The 20,322-nt window shown below is 41.0% G+C and overlaps 2 protein-coding genes across 2 annotated transcripts in view; one reads left to right on the top strand and one right to left on the bottom strand.

Moving 5' to 3' along the window:
• The window catches only part of LOC118401088 (serine/threonine-protein phosphatase 2A 56 kDa regulatory subunit delta isoform-like), a 633,889-nt gene that overhangs the window by 76,680 nt on the left and 536,887 nt on the right, over positions 1 to 20,322 (bottom strand). The window lies entirely within an intron of this gene.
• On the top strand, positions 755 to 19,949 carry LOC118401219 (uncharacterized). The gene is made up of 5 exons (XM_035798547.2): positions 755 to 1,015; positions 13,782 to 13,923; positions 15,659 to 16,062; positions 16,176 to 16,404; positions 16,650 to 19,949. The coding sequence occupies exons 1-5, from the start codon at positions 908 to 910 to the stop codon at positions 16,769 to 16,771; spliced, it is 1,005 nt and encodes a 334-aa protein (XP_035654440.1). The 5' UTR covers positions 755 to 907; the 3' UTR covers positions 16,772 to 19,949.

Below are 20,322 nucleotides of genomic sequence, written 5' to 3'. Positions count from 1 at the left end.
AGGCTTGCACTGGGGGGTGACAGTGTGAACTGCATGTTCACGTGAGCATGCTGTAGGGCTGTTGTAGTGAAGCTGTTGGTTATAAATTATAACCCAGCAGGTGATAGTACATTTTGTTAAGATTAATACAACTTGTGTACACACAAGGACTTTATATAAAACAGCAGCACATTTTGTCAACTGACCAGTAACCAGCCAGGCACAAAAATAGTCCATGTTAGATAACCTTAGCTCGTAGCTAGCTTATGCACACAGCATCATCACAGGATAGTGCACAAGATGCTGTTCTGTGATGATGCTGTGTGCATAAGCTAGCACAACATAACCTAGAATTGACAACGTCAAATGAATGGGTCAAATGACTTATTACAACTGTATCATATACCAATCATACTTGGGATGTTCAGTATGTCTTCTGGTTTTAAGGGGAAGAATTTCATGGCATACAACTGCTGGGGATCTCCATTATTTACATTTGGAAAGTCTCGATGACTGAGGAATGGAGTCCTACTTGTTTCCATATTATTGTTATCAATTAGTACCTGGCAGTGTCCAAAATAGCCATTGCGCAGTTTCATATTGCAAAATATATACACACATTGTACCAGACATAATCATACTACGAATGTATACTACAAACAGCACCTTTGGAGAAGGAAAAGGAATACAGTCAAAGACAGTACATTTGAGAAACGCTTTGATATAGTATTGCACGTGACGTCATACCGGAAACTATCGCTTTAAACACCGGACATATTATTATTTTTTACAGCGTGCTTGCTTTCACTTTCAATGTTTTGATAACGTCCGTTGTTGACAGCAAATACGCGACTATTGCATTTGGAAACGGATACATTACCATTTAAGGAATATAACTTCAAGTCGCATTAGATATTCGCGTGATAATATGCAAGAAATGCCGGAATCACAGCCGTCTAAATGTGAGGTGGAGCGGAATCACGAATGCATGATCCTACAACAAAGAATAGAGACGGCTAGCATTGGCAATAATAGAGTAAGACTGTTTTCCCTCAGTACTTCAAGTAATTTCACAATCTAGCTTGCACGTTAGTGTGTTTGGTCACATTTGGAAACAGTTTACTACATATAACGTGTTCATCATAGAGATCCTAAATTATTATAATTCCTATGCTAATAGTGTTCATTCAGTGTCTACTGCAGGTGACCAGCTTCATATTTGTTAATCCACCACCTCGCTTTTGTTATGATGGACCATTCACACACTTGCGGTCAGCTGTCTCGGTACTGTACAAAGAGTAATACGAAATGGGATGCCTAGTGATGCTGTCTTCAATGTAATCTATTCTATTCGGCTAGCCAACGTCGCTTATGCCCGCAGCCTCTAGTGGGCCGCTGACAATAAAACAACAAAAACACATTTTTTAGGAATTCGATTAGTCATGTCAGCGAACAATTTTTAGGTTGGTAAATAAATCTAACCAGCTATCTAAATGTATAGTAATCATGGCCGAATACCGAGCGAGCGCGCAGGACACTTGCCTAGGGGCCCTGTCACTTTAATAACTCTACCTACATCAACATATTACCTCGATGCAGGTGCCCCCGTACATTGACTCTTTCCCGGCAACCCCTGCATGTAGCCTCGCTATTGTTATTTACTGCTGCTCTTTAATAATTTGTTATTCTTCTCTCTTACTTTTTTTTGTGGGGGGGTATTTTCTTAAAACTGCATTGTTGGTTAAGGGCTTGTAAATACGCATTTCACTGTAATGTCTACACCGGTTGTATTCGGTGCATGTGACAAATACAAATGGATTTGATCTCAAGGAGGCCCTCATTGATTTTGTTAGTCATTCTCTCGCTGTGCCCAATGGCAAAATGAATGGAATTCATCAAACCACACAACTCAAGTTTGAATTCATATAAGTTGTGTCAGTGGTTATGTTCGAGAGGATCAAACCGTAATGTATCATTGGTCAATTCTGACTGACTGATCTACAAATAATAATGAGTAGTTATTTATAGTGTAAGGTGATTTGTAGATCAGTCAGTCGGTAGTCGCCTGCACTGTCAGCTGCAAATGACAAACAATCCCAGAGATACTGGATATAATGACGAGATGCCTATATCTCCGCCCTAACAATGGGATTTGTAGTCCACTTAGCGAAATGACAGGCTCTCAAGCTCCCGCCTATTCCTCTTTTTGGAGTGGTGGATGCATCTTGTTATTTGGATACTTTTTTGAATATTTGATGAGGGTGTTGACTGCAACCACTTGTTTTCAATGGAGAATGTGATGCTATGCTAGCCTCATGAATATGCATAGACGTCTCGGATTTCAACAGGGACAACTCCGATATGAATTGTTTTTTTTTATAATTGTATAATTTAGCTAGTCATGTTGGCAATTGAACAAGCTTTCAAATTATGCCCACCTAACCCAGATTGCGATTTATAATGGACTGTTTTGTGATTTTTAAACAACAGTAATTGTGTAAAGGCGGGATGAAGGGCTGTGTTCCAAACAACTACAAGTGTGCTTGCTCTAGTTCCTCAATGGCACAGCTAGGAAAGCAACAACAACAAAAACATATCTTTTAAGACTGTTCTTTGAGTCATAAGTGCACTGAAGTTACTTAGGAACTGTGCACACTTTGGCGAGGTGTGTGGCCATTTTGAAACACCAGTTAGACCTCTCACTCAAACCCTTGCAATTTTATGGTCTTATGTTGCACCTACGCCAAATTTTCAGAGAATATTCTTATCATGTTACTGAATGTTTCCAGAGTATTTTGTTATTAACAAATGCGGCGTACAGTAAAATGTCAAATGCACATAATTTTAATAGTGTACTGTTTGGATTCAGTCTTGTCAGGTGAACTGTTCTGTCTTCACCTTTAGTCTAATACTTTTCCCTTTTAATTGCTACTATGGTTATGCATATGCTTTCTATATTTCTTCTGTAGGAAGCATTTCAATTTAGCCCTATCCGTTTAGGCCAATTTCCACGAGTGTAAGGGTTTAATAATTAATGATGTGCTTAACGTGGCCTCTTCCACTCTGGTCTTATTTCTGTTGTGGATTGGGTTTCTTTGTGCCAATGGAAAGTGTACACAACTATGAGCAAACCAGCGTGTGTATTAAATACATGGAATTGTATTGTGATGATACAGATTACATGTAATGGATCCTGCACACAATATGCTTAAAAAAATATACAAAATCCAGGAATAACATTTGATGTGTATAACAGTGTTTGGTGGAATATAGTTCAAATGATAGTAATTGCCCATAATTCTGCACCTTTGGATACTTGTATTTCCAATTTTGATCATCACATTTTAGTGACTGCAAAGAAAATGTATTGGATCTACTGGGGTTTTTAAAATACAGACTAACTTTCTGTTTTGTCTGCTTGGACTCGAGGTTGCGTTCATCTTTTTGCAGGCTGTCAGGTTCTTTTGATGAATGTATTTATGTTTTGAGAAGGCAACTAATCTACATTTTTTAAATGCATTTACTGTCTTGCAAAAAGGCCACACAGATCTGTGTCTTGTGGTCTCTGTTTTGAAAATCAACATCGTTCCAAAAAATGCTTGTATACGATTGAGAAAAACTGTAATGGCTCACAAAATAGAAATTCAACTTTTGATGTGTGTGTCTATAGAACCCCTTGGGGGGAGTGTATATCCCAAAGATAGGACTTATACATATTGTCATGTTGGAGATATAAAGAAAATAAGAAGCATTATGGATTTGTAGATAAAATGGACATGCTTTTTGGGGAGACTGAACATATTAACAAAAGCCTGTGAGTTTGTAAGTCTTAGGGAGTGAACGTTACTTATAATAAGGGTTACATGGAGAACATCAGCCCTCCCTTAAGCAAAATGGATTTGACCTTACCCTCCCTGAACGCTTGAAAAAATACAAAATGACCCTCCCCTATACCCAAAATAATAATTAAAGCAAAGTGGATAGCAGATAACATGTCTACCGTTTACTCTCACTTATTGGACAGGACAGAGCCTTAGATATTCAGTTTGATCTGTTCTTCATCCTGTTAGCATTAAATTGCAACGTGGGAATTTTGATAGTTCACAGGGCTGCGGGCTAGAAGGTTGTGGGTTCGTAAACAACCGTGGACAGGAGTAGGGTTGGAAAGATCTCCTTTATAGTAAAAGCTTTGCATGAATCTATCATCGTATTTGCATGTCCCAGAAAAAAATGGGCTTTTATATAGATGATATGCAATTCTCATAATTGTACATATTAGCTGGATCTCTTTTTAACACAACACTAATTGCCGGAATTACAGACTAAGAATGGACAGAGAGTTCATCTTATCATATTTCTCCAATGCCATATTTGTGTATCTTGTTTGCAACGAAACTGTCCCTGTTTGCAAATAATTAAATCTGAGACGTCATTAGGAATCTGAGCATGGTACTACTGTACTTTCAGAAGTTAGGCCTACCTTTCCACCCCAGACATAGTGGACCTAACTACTTAGAAATGTTTTAGTTTTAACTGCTGGCTACTCTACTCTTAACCTACTCTTATCCCAACAACAGCAGGTCACACATGTTTCCCTAAAAGCTGTCTGGGTTTAAACATCTTCTATTGTACAGTAAGTGAATAGCGTAATAAATTGATAGTGACAGAATTAGATTACTTCACAAGCAAAGTCGGCCTCTGAATGTCAAAGAAACTAAACAATGATATCCTCATATGCATCGGAGTGACGTCTTTCCCAGGTATTTTAAAGCTTGTTTCTAGCATAAAGCATTGCGGACCAAAGCACCGTTCTAGATCACTTTTATATAATTGTATCCGTTTTTATTTTCTTCTCAATCTTAAGCTAACATGTTTTTTTTTTGCCATTTTCTTCAATAAAAGTTAGGCCTATTGCATACCCTCTCATACCCCCTCAATTTGAGTATTGTTTTAACTTAACAGCCTACGTTTGTGTCAGTGAAGGACTATTTAAAGAGTGCATGGTGGGTGGTGGAATTGACCAACAAATCTATGGCTATAGCAGCCTATAGCCTAATTTCGTCTGTCAAACAGGTAGGTGTACCTCTTATTTCTTAAAAGGGAAGAAATAGGCTCCAACACAAAGCCCTCTTGTTGTTAGTAAAGACTTTGCCTACTTTCAGCACCATGAGCTGTCCATTTCCAATTGATTGTGCCGCGGCTGCTGCTTCAAGTTTCAGCACCACAATGTAAGTTACTCGAGTCTGGCTTATTGTGAGGTATATAACTCTGAAAAATACATCATGGGAAAGAAACATATTGTTTTTAATCAATTCAAATATAGTAGCAGCAAGCTATCAAAGTTGACCTCTGGTCCTCCTTTTCATCTTCGTGCTCTCTTTCTCAAACTGAACAGAACCTAATCAAATATACTTTTGGAAGAATCCTTTCACTCTCCTCCTGAAATGCCATCGTAGCCCTACACAGTACAGCCATTGGTTAAGCAGCATACACAAAGCAGAGCAGGCTGGGGCTCAGGGTTGGAATATCCATTGCAGTGTGTAATGCAGCCTAGTTTAATTTAAACCATCCCAGCACCAATCTTAGAAATATAACTTTGCCTGTGCTTCTCTGAGCATGCACTTCGTAGCCTATAGGCTATGGATCATTTGATTTGAGACCACACTCGATAGCCTATGGAGAATCAGAGATGAGGGGCGGCATTGGGCCTATAGCCTAATAAGCAACTAATTCTAAAACATTTAATCAATTACATAACCCTCCCCTGGACTAGATATAAAAAATACTTAACCCTCCCCTTGACTGAAATTGAAAAAGCATGACCCTTTGCCCTTTTCCTCCAGGTCACCATTCTGTACATTTCAATAAGTCCCTTAGGTCAAAACACGGATAGCCATTTCGAAGGAAAGGCCTGGCTGAGCACAAAAACAATAATTTAGAAAATATTGTAATTTCCATTTGTACTTATGTAAATGTGATATTTCTGTTTTTTGTTTTTAATACAATTGCAAAAATGTTTAAAAAATATATACTTTTTTTGCTTTGTCATTATGGGGTATTGTGTGTAGATTGAGGAGGGGGAAAAACAATATCATCCATTTTAGAATAAGGCTGTAATGTAACAAAATGTTGAAAAAGTCAAGGGGTCTGAATACTTTCTGAATGCACTGTATATGTATACACTTTATATAGAAAAGTATGTGGACACCCCTTCATATTAGTGTATTCTGCTATTTCAGCCACACCCATTGGTGACAGGTGTATACAATCGAGCACACAGCCATGCAATCTCCATAGACAAACGTCGGGAGTAGGATGGCCATACTGAAGAGCTCAGTGACTTTAAACGTGTCACCATCATAGGAAGCCACGTTTCTAACAAGTCAGTTCGTCAAATTTCTGCCCTGCTAGAGCTGCCCCGGTCAACTGTAAGTGCTGTTTTTGTGAAGTGGAAACGTCTAGGAGCAACAATGACTCAGCCGCAAAGTGGTAGGCCACACAAGCTCACAGAACAGGACCGCCAAGTGCTGAAGCACACAGCGCGTACAAATTGTCTGTCCTCTGTTGCAACACACTACCAAACTGCCTCTGGAAGCAACGTCAGCACAATAACTGCTTCTTTGGGAGCTACATGAAATGGGTTTCCTTGGCCGTGCAAATGCCTAAAATCACCATGTGCAATGCCTAGCGTTGGCTGGAGTGGTGTAAAGCTCACCATCTTTGGATTCTGGAGCATTGGAAACACGTTCTCTGGTGTGATGAATCACGCTTCACCATCTGGCAGTCCGACGGACAAATCTGGATTTGGCGGATGCCAGGAGAACGCTACCTGCCCCAATGTATGGTGCCAACTGTAATGTTTGGTGCAGGTGGAATAATGTTCTGGGGCTGTTTTTCATGGTTCGGGCTAGGCCCCTTAGTTCCAATGAAGGGAACTCTTAACACTACAGCATACGGTACAATGACATTGTAAACGATTCTGTGCTTCTAACTTTGTGGCAACAGTTTGGGGAAGGCCCTTTCCTGTTTCAGCATGACAATGCCCCTGTGCACAAGGCGAGGTGCATAAAGAAATGGTTTGTCGAGATTGCTGTGGAAGAATTTGACTGGCCTGCACAGAGCCCTGACCTCAACCCCATTGAACATCTTTGGGATGAATTGGAACACTGACTGCGAGCCAGGCCTAATCGCCCTACATCAGTGCCTGACCTCACTAATGCTCTTCTTTCTGATTGGAAGCAACTCCCCGCAGCAATGTTCCTACATCTAGTGGAAAGCCAGAAGAGTGGAGGCTGTTGTCACAGCAAAGGGGGGACCAAGTCCATATTAATGCCCATGATTTTAGAATGATGTGTTCGACAAGCAGGTGCCACATACTTTTGGCCATGAAGTGTATACAGTGCATTCGGGGTGTGCAGGCCCCTTGACTCTTTCCACATTTCGTTACGTTACAGCCTTATTCTAAAAACGTAATAAATGGTTTTATTTCCTCACTAATCTACATACAATTCCCCAGAATGACCAAGCAAAAACAGATTTTTTATATATTTTGCCAAAATAAAACTACAAAAGCTGAAATATCACATTTACATTCACTACCGGTCAAAAGTTTTAGAACACCTACTCATTCAATCATCTGTTCACCTACACTGCGCCTCACAAAGACACGGTGGTTAGAACCAAAAATATCAAATTTGGACTCATCAGCCCAAGGGCCAGATTTCCACCAGTCTAATGTCCATTGCTCGTGTTTCTTGGGCCAAGCAAGTCTCTTCATCTTATTGATGTCCTTTAGTAGTGGTTTCTTTGCAGCAATTCGAGGCCTGATTCACGCAGTCTCCTCTGAACAGTTGATGTTGAGATGCGTCTGTTACTTGAACTCTGTGAACCATTTATTTTGGTTGCAAAATAAATGATCTTATCCTCTGCAGCAGAGGTAACTCTGGGTCTTCCTTTCCTGTGGTGGTCCTCATAAGAACCAGTTTCATCATAGCGCTTGATGGTATTTGCGACTGCACTTGAAGAAACTTTCAAAAGTTCTTGAAATGTTCTGGATTGACTTACTTTCATGTCTTAAAGCAATGATGGACTGTCACTTCTCATTGCTTATTTGAGCTGTTCTTGCCATAATAAGGACTTGGTATTTTTCCAATTAGGGCTATCTTCTGTATACTACCCCTACCTTGTCACAACACAACTGATTGGCTCAAACGCATTAAGAAGGAAAGAAATTCCACAAATGAACTTTTAACAAGGCACACCTGTTAATTGAAATTCAATCCAGGTGATTACCTAATGAAACTGGTTGAGAGAATGCCAAGAGTGTGTGAAGCTATCATCAAGGCAAAGGGTGGCTACTTTGAAGAATCTCAAATATAAAATATATTTTAATATAATAATAATAATAATAATATATGCCATTTAGCGGACGCTTTTATCCAAAGCAACTTACAGTCATGTGTGCATACATTCTACGTATGGGTGGTCCCGGGAATCGAACCCACTACCCTGGCGTTACAAGCGCCATGCTCTACCAACTGAGCTACAGAAGGACCACCATTTTGATTTGTTTAACACTTTTTTGGTTACTACATGATTCCATATGTGTTCTCATCGTTTTGATGTCTTCACAATTATTCTACAATGTAGAATATAGTCAAAATAAAGCACAACCTTGAAATGAGTAGGTGTGTCCAAACTTTTGACTGGTACTATATACAGTGTCAAGAAAAAGTATATGAACCCTTTGGAAATACCTGGATTTCTGCATAAATTGGTCCTAACATGTGATCTTATCTTCATCTAGGTCACAACAATAGACAAACTCAGTCTGCTTAAACTAATAACACACAAATAATTATACGTTTTCATCTTCATTGAACACACTGTGTAAACAATCACAGTGCAGGGTGGGAAGGGTATGTGATTTAATAACTGGTTGACCCTCTGGCAACAATAACCTCAACCAAACATTTTCTGTAGTTGTGGATCAGACCCGCACAACAGTCAGGAGGAATTTTGGACCATTCTTCTTTACTATACTGTTTCAGTTCAGCAATATTCTTGGGATGTCTGGTGTGAACTGCTCTCTTGAGGTCATGCCTCAGCATCTCAATCAGGTTGAGGTCAGGACTGACTGGTCCACTCCAGAAGGTGTATTTTTCTCTGTTGAAGCCATTCTGTTGTTGATTTACTTCTGTGTTTTGGGTCGTTGTTCTGTTGCATCACCGAACTTCTGTTGAGCTTCAATTGGCAGACAGATAGCCTAACATTCTCCTGCAAAATGTCTTGATAAACTTGGGAATTCATTTTTCCGTCGATGATAGCAAGCTGTCCAGGCCCTGAGGCCAGACAGGAGTAAGGATTTTGGCTTTCAGTCTGATTGGAACTGGATAGGAAAATAGCCTAGGCTTTGGGATAGGAGAAGATATAATTTCCCCTAATGCTTCTGATTTGTTAACAGACTATATCTGTGACAGAGTTGTCTATGAAGTGGATTGTGCATAGGCCCATCAATCAAATGTATTTATAAAGCCCATTTTCATCAGCAGATGTCACAAAGTGCGATACAGAAACCCAGCCTAAAATCCCAAACTGCAAGCAACACAGATTTAGAAGCACGGTGGCTAGGAAATACTCCCTAGAAAGGCCAGAACCTAGGAAGAAACCTAGAGAGGAACCAGGCTCTGAGGGGTGGCCAGTCCTCTTCTGGCTGTGCTGGGTGGAGATTATAACAGTACATGGCCACGATGTTCAAACGTTCATAGATGACCAGCAGGGTCAAGTAATAATAATCACAGTGGTTGTCGAGGGTGCAAAAGGTCAACACCTCAGGAGTAAATGTCAGTTGGCTATCAAATTTGTGACTGTCTGAAGAGTCACAATGACAGCTCAAATAGTCACATGTTCTTTTATAGACTTTTACTGTACGGGTTTCCTGTTAGGTTTATTAACTGCGTTCAGGGAGCATGTTCAATCCGGCAGTGACAATTATGCACGTGCTTTGAATTTTGGGCGATTTTGTGTGAAGTAAATACGCTACGCTAAAGGCTTCCATGCGGCCTGCAACCTGCTTGGATAATGCTCCATTTTTTTTAATGCTATTCTGCTGCTGCGCATGTTGTGTATTTTGTGGGATTGCGTTATTGCCCACATTGGTGAACATTTTTGTCATTTGTGTCTTGTCGTTACATTTTTCGGGAAATGTGAAGATGTTATATATATAACGTATAATAAATGATTATCCATCATAAAGATAAAGGATACTGACAATGAAAAGAGAGCAACCGATTTATAGACCGTGATGAAAGTTAGCTTGACAGAGAAAGTGTGAAGATGATCTGATGTAAAGATGCATGTTTTACAAAAACCTTTTTCGAGAAAAAAAACTTCATGGATGTTACATTGCATGTGACAATGGCGCCCAACATGGGGTGGTCTCTCGTGGGGGAATAGGTCAAAGGGGGGTGAATGTTGTGAAACTAGCCTATGTAGTGAAGCTGTGGAGTTAGCTTACGGGGTACATTCTTACTGTACCTTGGTTCCACTCACCCCCTCGAAACTCGCTCCATAGCAACCCCAGCCGTTGAGATGTGCCCAACTGCGGATCCGTGTCACGGCAGCAATGATCTAACTTAGCAGTATTAGCTTCCTCCATCTCTGAGTACAACTCAGGATAAACTGTCCGTACCACGTCTTGGACCTGGGGTCCTCTGCCTCGCCAGCACACGTGACCGCCCATCTGACAATATACGAACCAGTTAAGCTATTCAAAAGCAACATTGGAGATATTTCAAGTGGAGTGAGCTTATGGCACTTTCTTAACTCCGTTACACTACAAACATCTTTAAAAACATCTACAAACATCTTTAGAGTCCAATCTCAGGTGAAGAAGCCTCTTATTCACAAAGCCATCTCCCTATAAGGAACAACTGTTTGGGCAAGGTATTTTAATAGCTATGAATCATAATCATAACACAATCACCTTTGGGTGGCCATAATCACAGTGTTCTTCAATTGGTTGTTCAGAACAGCACCGTTTCTGTTGATTCAAATGTTTCACACCAACCATTGTGTCCTGCTGAACGCGGCCTAGGTTTGACACTCTTAGAGAAAGCTGCTGATAATCAGACTGGTGATATCAACTCATATATTTACATATGTGTATACATCCAAGTTATGTTAGAAAATCATTTAATAGAATAATAATGTATTATATAAATGTCCTTTTGTTGAAGGCTGCTCACTCATTCCCATATTAGTCCATGTAGGCTAACTGCAAACCATATGACTATTTTTGTTCATCCAGGTAGGAAGTGCTTGAAATGGGCTTGATCCAATGGAAGTCACCACAGATGATTGTAGTGTCGGCTTTATTCTGTATTCTCCACCCATAGAAAATGTATCAAAAATGTAAGATTGGGGGAAAAAAGGATTGCCTTTTTTGAAGCAGTGCATTGTAGAAATGTTTGTTGTGTACACTAATAAATGCAAGGACCTGTTAAATCCCAGGAACCGGTAAATTATGTAAACTTCATTAATATTCAAATTGAAAATGCATCAACGTAATGTTTTCTGCATCTCTTCAAATATGATGTGGCATATAACAACCCAACTTGCACGGTAAAATGATTGACTAAACACGATTCAATTTGCATATTAATGAGTGCGATGACAGATTATAATATTTAGGTTTTTTTTTTCCTTCGGGGAACGTCTATAATCTCCAGCATTTTATTTTCCTGAAATAGTGGAGAGAAAAAAATAGATAACTTTAAGAACTATGAAACTTAATTTTAATCAAATGTTCATAAAAGCCTTGGTAGTGACATTTTAGTTTCTGTGTGAGGGGAATTCTACGTTTTTCTATATAATTAATTATATAAAATTATTTGTTTTGCCTAGCTTTTTTTGGAACATTGCTAATGTCAGCGTTTTTGAAAGGCTGTTATTTATAGTCCTTGCCTCATACGTGTCTGTCATAGCTTTCTGTGAATGTCTGTCACCATTGTCTGTCGAAGGTGACACATTTAAACGTAGAGGTAGCTTTATGATATACAGAACCTTTAAGGAAATTATTGCTTTTTTAAATGTCAGACTGGCACACATAAAATCATTGAAGCTTCACCAATCTTCTATATAAATCCACAAGAACAAGGGGAGGAGCTCAGGGCAGTGGAGAGGAAGGTGCATCATTGCGCATGAAAGGACAGTGAAGACATGAGACACACAGCTCAAAATGCTCCCCTATTGATCTTGTTTAGGGACAATACAATTATCCTACCTAGACTAGCCTACAACACCACAATGCAATGAAAAATTGCATTATTATTGTTTTCAAGTGAGCACAAAATTGTACTCCAGGCCTTAAACTGCAGTGAACGTGTCATTTGATTAACAGCTCAAAAACGCTATGATTTGAATGTTTCATTCCATTTGGATCAGTTGTGGGGCTACTCTCGACAGTTTATAATGTCTAGAAAGGCACGGTAGTAGCAGGCCAGTCTGGCTATATTCATACTTCTGATACTAAAATGTGCTGACTGTTGCGGATTATCATTCTCAAGTCTTTCTTTAATAATATGCTCCAGGCCCAGTTATTCAGGAAAGCTTAAGGCCTCCTCTCCAATCCGAGTGCCTATTCCTCACGCACATAGAACCGAATGCTTCATTATAGCCTAAATATTTGTAATTTAACTTTTAAAATGTATTATCCTTTTTATGTGTGGCATAAACACAATCACTCACAATGTTTTAATCAGACTTTTGTACTTCAAAAGTCTTCTGTAGGCTACCTGCGCACATTCGTCCAGTCCAATATAATTCCAGCATCCAAACTGTGCACAGGCCATTCAATGAATGGAAAGAGACATCTGTTACAAATCACTAAAAGTTTAATGACATTTAAAGATTGTCAAGCCATGCCTTCGGTACTGGGTACCATGTAGGGAGGGATGTATTTTCTGTTTTGTCGCGATTGACACAGGCCTAGTTGAAAACGCAAACCATGATGTTGAAGAGCCCAAAGTTGGTAATCGGTATGCAGTTATGCTTTGCTTATTGGTTGTAATGGTGCTTTGGCACAGAAACCTGTTGGTGGAAAATGTGTTACATATATTTTATAAATATAGCATCAACATATTGAACACCTGATTTTCCCCTAGCTGATCATTGTCTGCAGCTGGCTCTGATCGTAGTATAATGAAACAGGCAGGGAGAGTTAGCCCCTCTGTGGTGGTCGGTGAATCCTCAACCTTCTGGCCCGTAACCCGGCGTGGCATCACTGTGCCACAAAAGCATACTGAAGTGACAAAGTCGATATCCACGTTTATAAACACAGGGTCACTACAGTTATTATTTGTGGTCATAATCATGAATGAATTCAATGAGGGTCGGAAGGTGTGCAATTTCTTTTACAGCACTACAGGGAGGGTGATGTGATCATATTAGTTACGTGGGGGGGGTTTATGACACTACCAGTCATTTTCTAACTGTCCCTTATAATGGTAACCGTGGTAATTTGTCTGACCAATAACCGTCATCCAATATTCCATTACCTTCACAGCCCGAGATTTGTGTGGTCACAAAAGAAGGTGACAGAGCCATAGATGGGAGGTGTTATAAGTGTTTGTTGCACTGAGTACAGAAACCTCTTTGTTCTGTTGTAGCCATTTAAAGACTGTTCGACGCCACAACCTAGATCACTTAAAAATAAGAGATCTTGGCAACACAATACAGTAGATGGAAAGTGTCTCTCAAAACCATTCACTCATCAGCCATCTGCATTTCTCTTTCCTTCACAGACAATGAAGATGGAGATGGACGTATTTAACCCTTCCCACACTACAGAGCTCCAGTTCCTCAGGTTGCGTGTTCGGGAACTGGAGAAAGAGAAGGTCGAAATGGCAGCTGAAAACCAACGGCTACATAACATGCTAGTGAAGGGTGAGGATGAGTAAAATCAATATACAGTTGAAGTCAGAAGTTAACATACACTTAGGTTGAAGTCATTCAAACTTGTTTTTCAACCACTCCACAAATTCTTTGTTAACAAATTATAGTTTTGGCCAGTCAGTTAGGACATCTACTTTGTGCGTGTAATTTTTCCAACAATTGTTTACAGACAGATTATTTCACTTATAATTCACTGTATCACAATTCCAGTGGGTCAGAAGTTTAGATACACTAAGTTGACTGTGCCTTTAAACAGCTTGGAAAATTCAAGAAAATTATGTAATGGCTTTAGAAGCTTCTGATAGGTTAATTGACATAATTTGAGTCAATTGGCGGTGTATCTGCGGATGTATTTCAAGGCCTACCTTCAAACTCAGTGCCTCTTTGCTTGACATCATGGGAAAATCAAAAGAAATCTGCCCATACCTCAGAAAAAAATAGACCTCAACAAGTCTGGTTCATCCTTGGGAGCAATTTTCAAACGCCTGACGGTACCACATTCATCTGTACAAACAATAGAATGCAAGTATAAACACTAAGGGACCAATCACCCATCATACCGCTCAGGAAGGAGACGCGTTCTGTCTCCTAGAGATTAACGTACTTTGGTGCGAAAAGTGCAAATCAGTCCCAGAACAACAGCAAAGGACCTTGTGAAGATGCTTGAGGAAACAGGTACAAAAGTATCTATATCCACAGTAAAATGTGTCCTATATCGACATAACCTGAAAGGCCGCTCAGCAAGGAAGAAGCCACTGCTCCAAAACCGCCATAAAAACAGCCAGACTACGGTTTGCAACTGCACATGGGGACAAAGATGGTACTTTTTGGAGAAATGTCCTCTGGTCTGATGAAACAAAAATATAACTGTTTGGCCATAATGACCGTCGTTATGTTTGGAGGAAAAGGGGGGAGCCTTGCAAGCCGAAGAACAACATCCCAACCGTGAAGCATGGGGGTGGCAGCATTATGTTGTGGGGGTGCTTTGCTGCAGGAGGGACTGGTGCACTTCACAAAATAGATGGCATCATGAGGTCGGAAAATTATGTGGATATATTGAAGCAACATCTCAAGAAATCAGTCAGGTAGTTAAAGCTTGGTCGCAAATGGGTCTTCCAAATGGAAAATGACCCCAAGCATACTTCCAAAGTTATGGCAAAATGGCTTAAGGACAACAAAGTCAAGATATTGAAGTGGCCATCACAAAGCCCTGACCTCAATCCTATAGAAAATATGTGGGCAGAACTGAAAAAGCATGTGCGAGCAAGGAGGCCTACAAACCTGACTTCAGTTACACCAGCTCTGTCAGGAGGAATGGGCCAAAATTCACCCAACTTATTGTGGGAAGCTTGTGGAAGGCTACCTGAAACGTTTGACTCAAGTTAAACAATTTAAAGGCAATGCTACCAAATACTAATTGAGTATATGTAAACTTCTGACCCACTGGGAATGTGATGAAAGAAATAAAAGCTGAAATAAATCATTCTCTCTACTAATATTCTGACATTTCACATTCTTAAAATAAAGTGGTGATCCTAACTGACCTAAAGACAGCGAATTTTTATTAGGATTAATTGTTAGGAATTGTGAAAAACTGAGTTTAAATGTATTTGGCTAAGGTGTATGTAAACTTCCGACTTCATCCGTAATTGTATAATTCAACTGCTCTGGACTGATCACATTCCCTCATGCATGTTTCTTCTTTCTTTGTGGTGTCATCCCCCAGAGATCCCTGGCCTGCTGTCCACCATGTGGCAGACCTTGGGCCAAGCCAACCAGCCCCCCCACCCTGCGGTGTCCCCACAGGCGGTCTCTACGGCAACAGGGAGGGGCGAGAGCTACACGTACACACACCACCACTCCGTGTCAGGACACTTTGGCCACGGGTTCAGTTCTCCACTCCATCATCAGCCCATGTCCAACCGCTCAGCTATGACTCAGGACATGAATGAAAGCATGTCCAACTTTGGACCCGAGATGGCCGTCAGTGAGCACAGTGTGGACGGAGACTTGGAGCTGAGTGACATCACTGAGAACGACGACCTCCACAGCTCTCTGTGTGGCTCAGCATCCAACCTACCTGTGATGAGGACATGCTCAGAGACACACTGTGTTAATGGGACTGGCCATGTAAGGAAAAAGGCTGTTCATTCCAGATAAAGACCTTCCTCCAAAGGTTATGAAGGTCTAAATGTGTTTTTAATTCTGACCACATTTGCTCTCTCTCCCTATTGGTTGTGCAGGTTAACCAGGTGGAGGTATACCCGGGTTCCGGTGTCTTCTGTGAAATGCGGTCCTGGCATGCAGCCAATCAGACGCAGTCTCCCACGGCGATGGCGCGCACCCTGTTGCTGGGCGTGTTCGACATGGACACCCTGCTTAACAGCAACCTGCGAGGGGGGAGGAGCCGCAGACCAACGTTCCCCAACCACCGCACCGCCCTGGACCCACACAAGCTAAACGCCATCTATAGTACGTGTATTATTGACACATTCCCTGATCAACAGCCTTACCAACAACCTTCAACCACCTGGCATTGTATTTTTCTCCCAAGTGCACTTGATCATTCATTGATAAGTGAAAACAACACACTCACTTTCTCGATCATTAGAAAGATACATAACTGGTACAGTTAAAGTAAAACATGGCTGTTCCTCACTCCTGCGTTGTCCTCCCTCCTCCAATTGTTGTTGTGCTGTCACTCTCTCCCTCCGCAGATGCCACGCTGGCCCGCTTCCCATTGGCCAGGAAGGGGCAAATTGGCACCGGCATCAACTCTAAGCTGTCTGAGATCCGGTTCCGATCCAGGAGAGCCATCCGGGACCCCAGTTATCTATGAAGGACTGTTCCTGCCCAAACGCCAAGTTTATTCAATCAACATTTTTGTTCTAGTTTTTTTTGTTTTTTTTATCACATTAACTATGTCAGTGTATCAGTGCATGTGCCTGCCAAATGTCTTGCCTATGAATTTTTTCACATTGGCTTTAACATTGTCTTCAGCTAGAGATACTGTGGAAGAGAATGGCAAAATTACTCAAAAGACAGCCTAATGATAGAGGAAGGATTCAAGACCAGTGGAAAAAGGTACAAAAGAACTGGCATTGATGGTTATATCCCCCCTCTGTCACCAGCCAACCATTAGCAAACCACACGGGAACAGCCCCCGGGATATTCTCTCTGACTGATAGAGATGCATAGATCCAGGACTGCTGACCCATGTGTGATCAACCAGTGGAGGAACGGAGGCTTCAGTCATGTCTCACCAGACAGACGCCTCACTGTCGTTGACCTCTACCCACTTAGACCGAGGAGGGGGGGTGGAAGGGGTCCAAATGATATTTCTCCATTGATTTCTCTGATCCTAGGCATTAAGCTAACTCCAAAAGCTCCATTACCTCCCCGTGGTCCCCTCCTTAACCTCTTCCTCCATCCCTCTTCTTCCCCCTGAGATAAGCATCATGCCTAATGGACCCCAGGTACTCTGAGCCTCCGGGAGGATGACGGCATGAATGAATTCATCTTAACGGACTTAAACAGTGTGTGACTCTCCCCAAGTCCACAATGTCCACAGGGCCCACATGAAGAGACTAGGACTGGAGATGTGGCTTGATGCAGATATTACATATTGGAGAAGATGTAACCGTTGGTAATGAGGAACGGTCAAGTTTGTTATTTTATATCCGGTCATGTCTGACCATTGAATATGGTGCATTAAAAGGCTGCAGTTTGTCATTGTCCTTCATATGTTGTCTCTCTAGTCATCTGTCGAAAGGTTAGGTAATTATGCATTAACCACTTGCTTAAAAGCTACTTAGGCCGCGTTCACACAGGCAGTTCAATTCTGATATTTTTTTCCCATTCATTTTTACCAATCACATCAGATATTTTTCAGAGCTCATCTGATTGGTCAAAAGACTTAATTGGTTAAATAAATATAATTTGGCTGCCTGTCTAAACGCAGCCTTAGTTTTGGGCAGATGCACCACATCAAATAGGACATTACTCCTGAAATAAAATGACACAAAAAAAGGATCATAGGCAGTAATTACAATTAGCCACTTGCCATTGATGAATTGAAATATCCACTGATGTGGCCATGTGACCATTTTCAGATGCATTACTCTTAGGCTCTTTGGCTGTGTACAAACAGACCAATGTACAAACAGCCCAATTCTGATCTTTTTTTCACTAATTGCTATTTTGACCAATCAAATCTGCTGTGTGAACACAGCTTTTGATCCTCAGGAGCCCCTGAGCTCAATTCAAGTTCAAATCCATTAATTGAAAATAGCCTATTTATACTTTTCATGAGAACTTTTCAATGAAATAATTGAATATCTCCATTCTAAATCCCTAAACCTGATCCAGTACTGCAGTCCCTCTCCCTAGCCATGTTCCTAACCATTCCTTCATCCGAGGTTACCTGTAAAGCAACTCATGTCTTTATTCACAGACAACAACACTGGGTGGGGACTTAACAGCCCCTCGTGGGCATTTGTCCTGAACCCCATTCCACCCACTGACAGCATGATAACCCCTATCCTGTTTATTGTGGCCTTTTTATTCTGTCTCGATACAAATTCAATAAAGCTGCATTCCATTCAGCTCCAGGATGTGATGTGAACTTCTGATAGTAAAGATAACCTGAGCTGTCTCCAAAATTCACCCTTGCTTCTACAATGCCACAGAGTGCTATTAAACCAGGCATCGACTCATTTGACCCCTCCTTCTTGGCCCAATTAATAATTTAATGACTTATTTTGTTTTTCTTTCTCTCTGTCTGTGCAGCAGCCAGTACTCTCGCCAGTTGAGGAGAGTAGGTGGTTTCAAAAAAGAGAGAAAACAATCAAAATGCCCCTGACAGCGTTTCTAGTCTTGGTCCCTGGCTATGAAATCAATATGGGTTTCTGATGTTTTCATTTATCTGCCGAGAAACAAGACGTGTCCACCGGTCAAAGGGCGGCCGCACAGCGAGACAGGAGACATCATCAATAATCCCTGAATGTCAGGGAAAGGTGAAATAATAAGAAGGAGAGGAAATAATGCAGCCCCTCCTGTGAAAGATATAGGAAACAGACAGACCCCTTACAGTGAGATGTTTACTGGCGTGGTTCTGAGATGGAGACAGCACTGTATCAGATAGAGACAGGAAGATACACAATATGAAATTCGCTAGCACTGAATAGGCTATGCAGCAGGTACAGCCAGGAGAGAGCCGAGTTCCTCTCTAGGTCTCTTCCTTCTAGGGATTTGTGATAGCCAATGTGCCTCTGGTTCGCTTTTGTTTGCTCTTTAGGGTAAAGGAAGGCAGAGTTAATACTATTAAAGTAAACCCATAGAATAACATATTGAACATAGAATTTTAGGATCTCTTAACTTAAATAGAGATCCTATAATTCGATGTTCAATATGATATTACAAGGGTTTACTTTAAAAGCACTTTGTGACAACTGCTGATGTAAAGGTGTTACCGATTCCCCTGCCTGTGAGTCTCGTCACTTCACACAGCTCACTCCATCCATCCCCCCGACGGTGCCAGAGAAACTAGGGGTTTCCCCAAACTGGGTCCCCAAATTCCCAGCAACCTCTGTGACCAGGCCACTGATAGGTTGCTAGGGTCAGGTGGTTGCTAGCGGGCGGACACCTGACAGTCCTCTTGCCTGCTCAGGTCACAGCCACCCCACTCCAAGTGGACATGTCTGATTTAGTGCGTGGACAGAAGTGAGTTGATGTTACTATTGTAACTTGTGTGTTTACTGTTTACAGTTACAATCTGTCTATTGTTAGTTGTTCATAGTAGCTGTGCTGTGTGCTATACAGTCCTTTGCTTATGCCACTGATATATCAATTTATACAGACCATATTATTACTGCTCTTGTTCTATTATATCTGATGACCCATTCATTGTCATGCTAAGTTTGTTATGTACAGTATATTCACTCATCTCTCTTTGTACAGAACCACATCCATCTCATTATGTCCTCTGGAAATAAAGTTCCATCTTATGTCTGACTCTCTATGAGGTTGCCTTATTCCTCCGACCAGGAAAGGTGTCAGCCCAACTGGAGAGCCGCTCTGTTTCAAAGGGGCTTTATAAATGCATACGATTGATTGAATTTGATTGTCTACTTGGCATAGAAAAAAGGTCTCTCTTGAGGGTTTCTTGAGGGTCTTGCAAAGTTTTACTGCAGACTATGGCATATTTTCAACAAATCCACCACGCTGATCCCTTGAATGGACTCACTGGACAGACATTCTGTACTTTATGTGAATCGTTGCACCTCCAATAAGTATGATATGTTACATTTGGTATGGTTACTAACGACAGAAGGTTACTTAAGACAGAAACGATGGGAGGGAGGCTGGTCGGGGAGGATGGGCGAGCATACA

This window comes from Oncorhynchus keta, chromosome 2 (genome assembly GCF_023373465.1).
Source record: "Oncorhynchus keta strain PuntledgeMale-10-30-2019 chromosome 2, Oket_V2, whole genome shotgun sequence".
Classification (NCBI taxonomy): domain Eukaryota; kingdom Metazoa; phylum Chordata; class Actinopteri; order Salmoniformes; family Salmonidae; genus Oncorhynchus; species Oncorhynchus keta.
The sequence above is the reverse complement of the archived record's forward strand: the minus strand, read 5'-3'. Positions and strand labels throughout refer to the sequence as shown.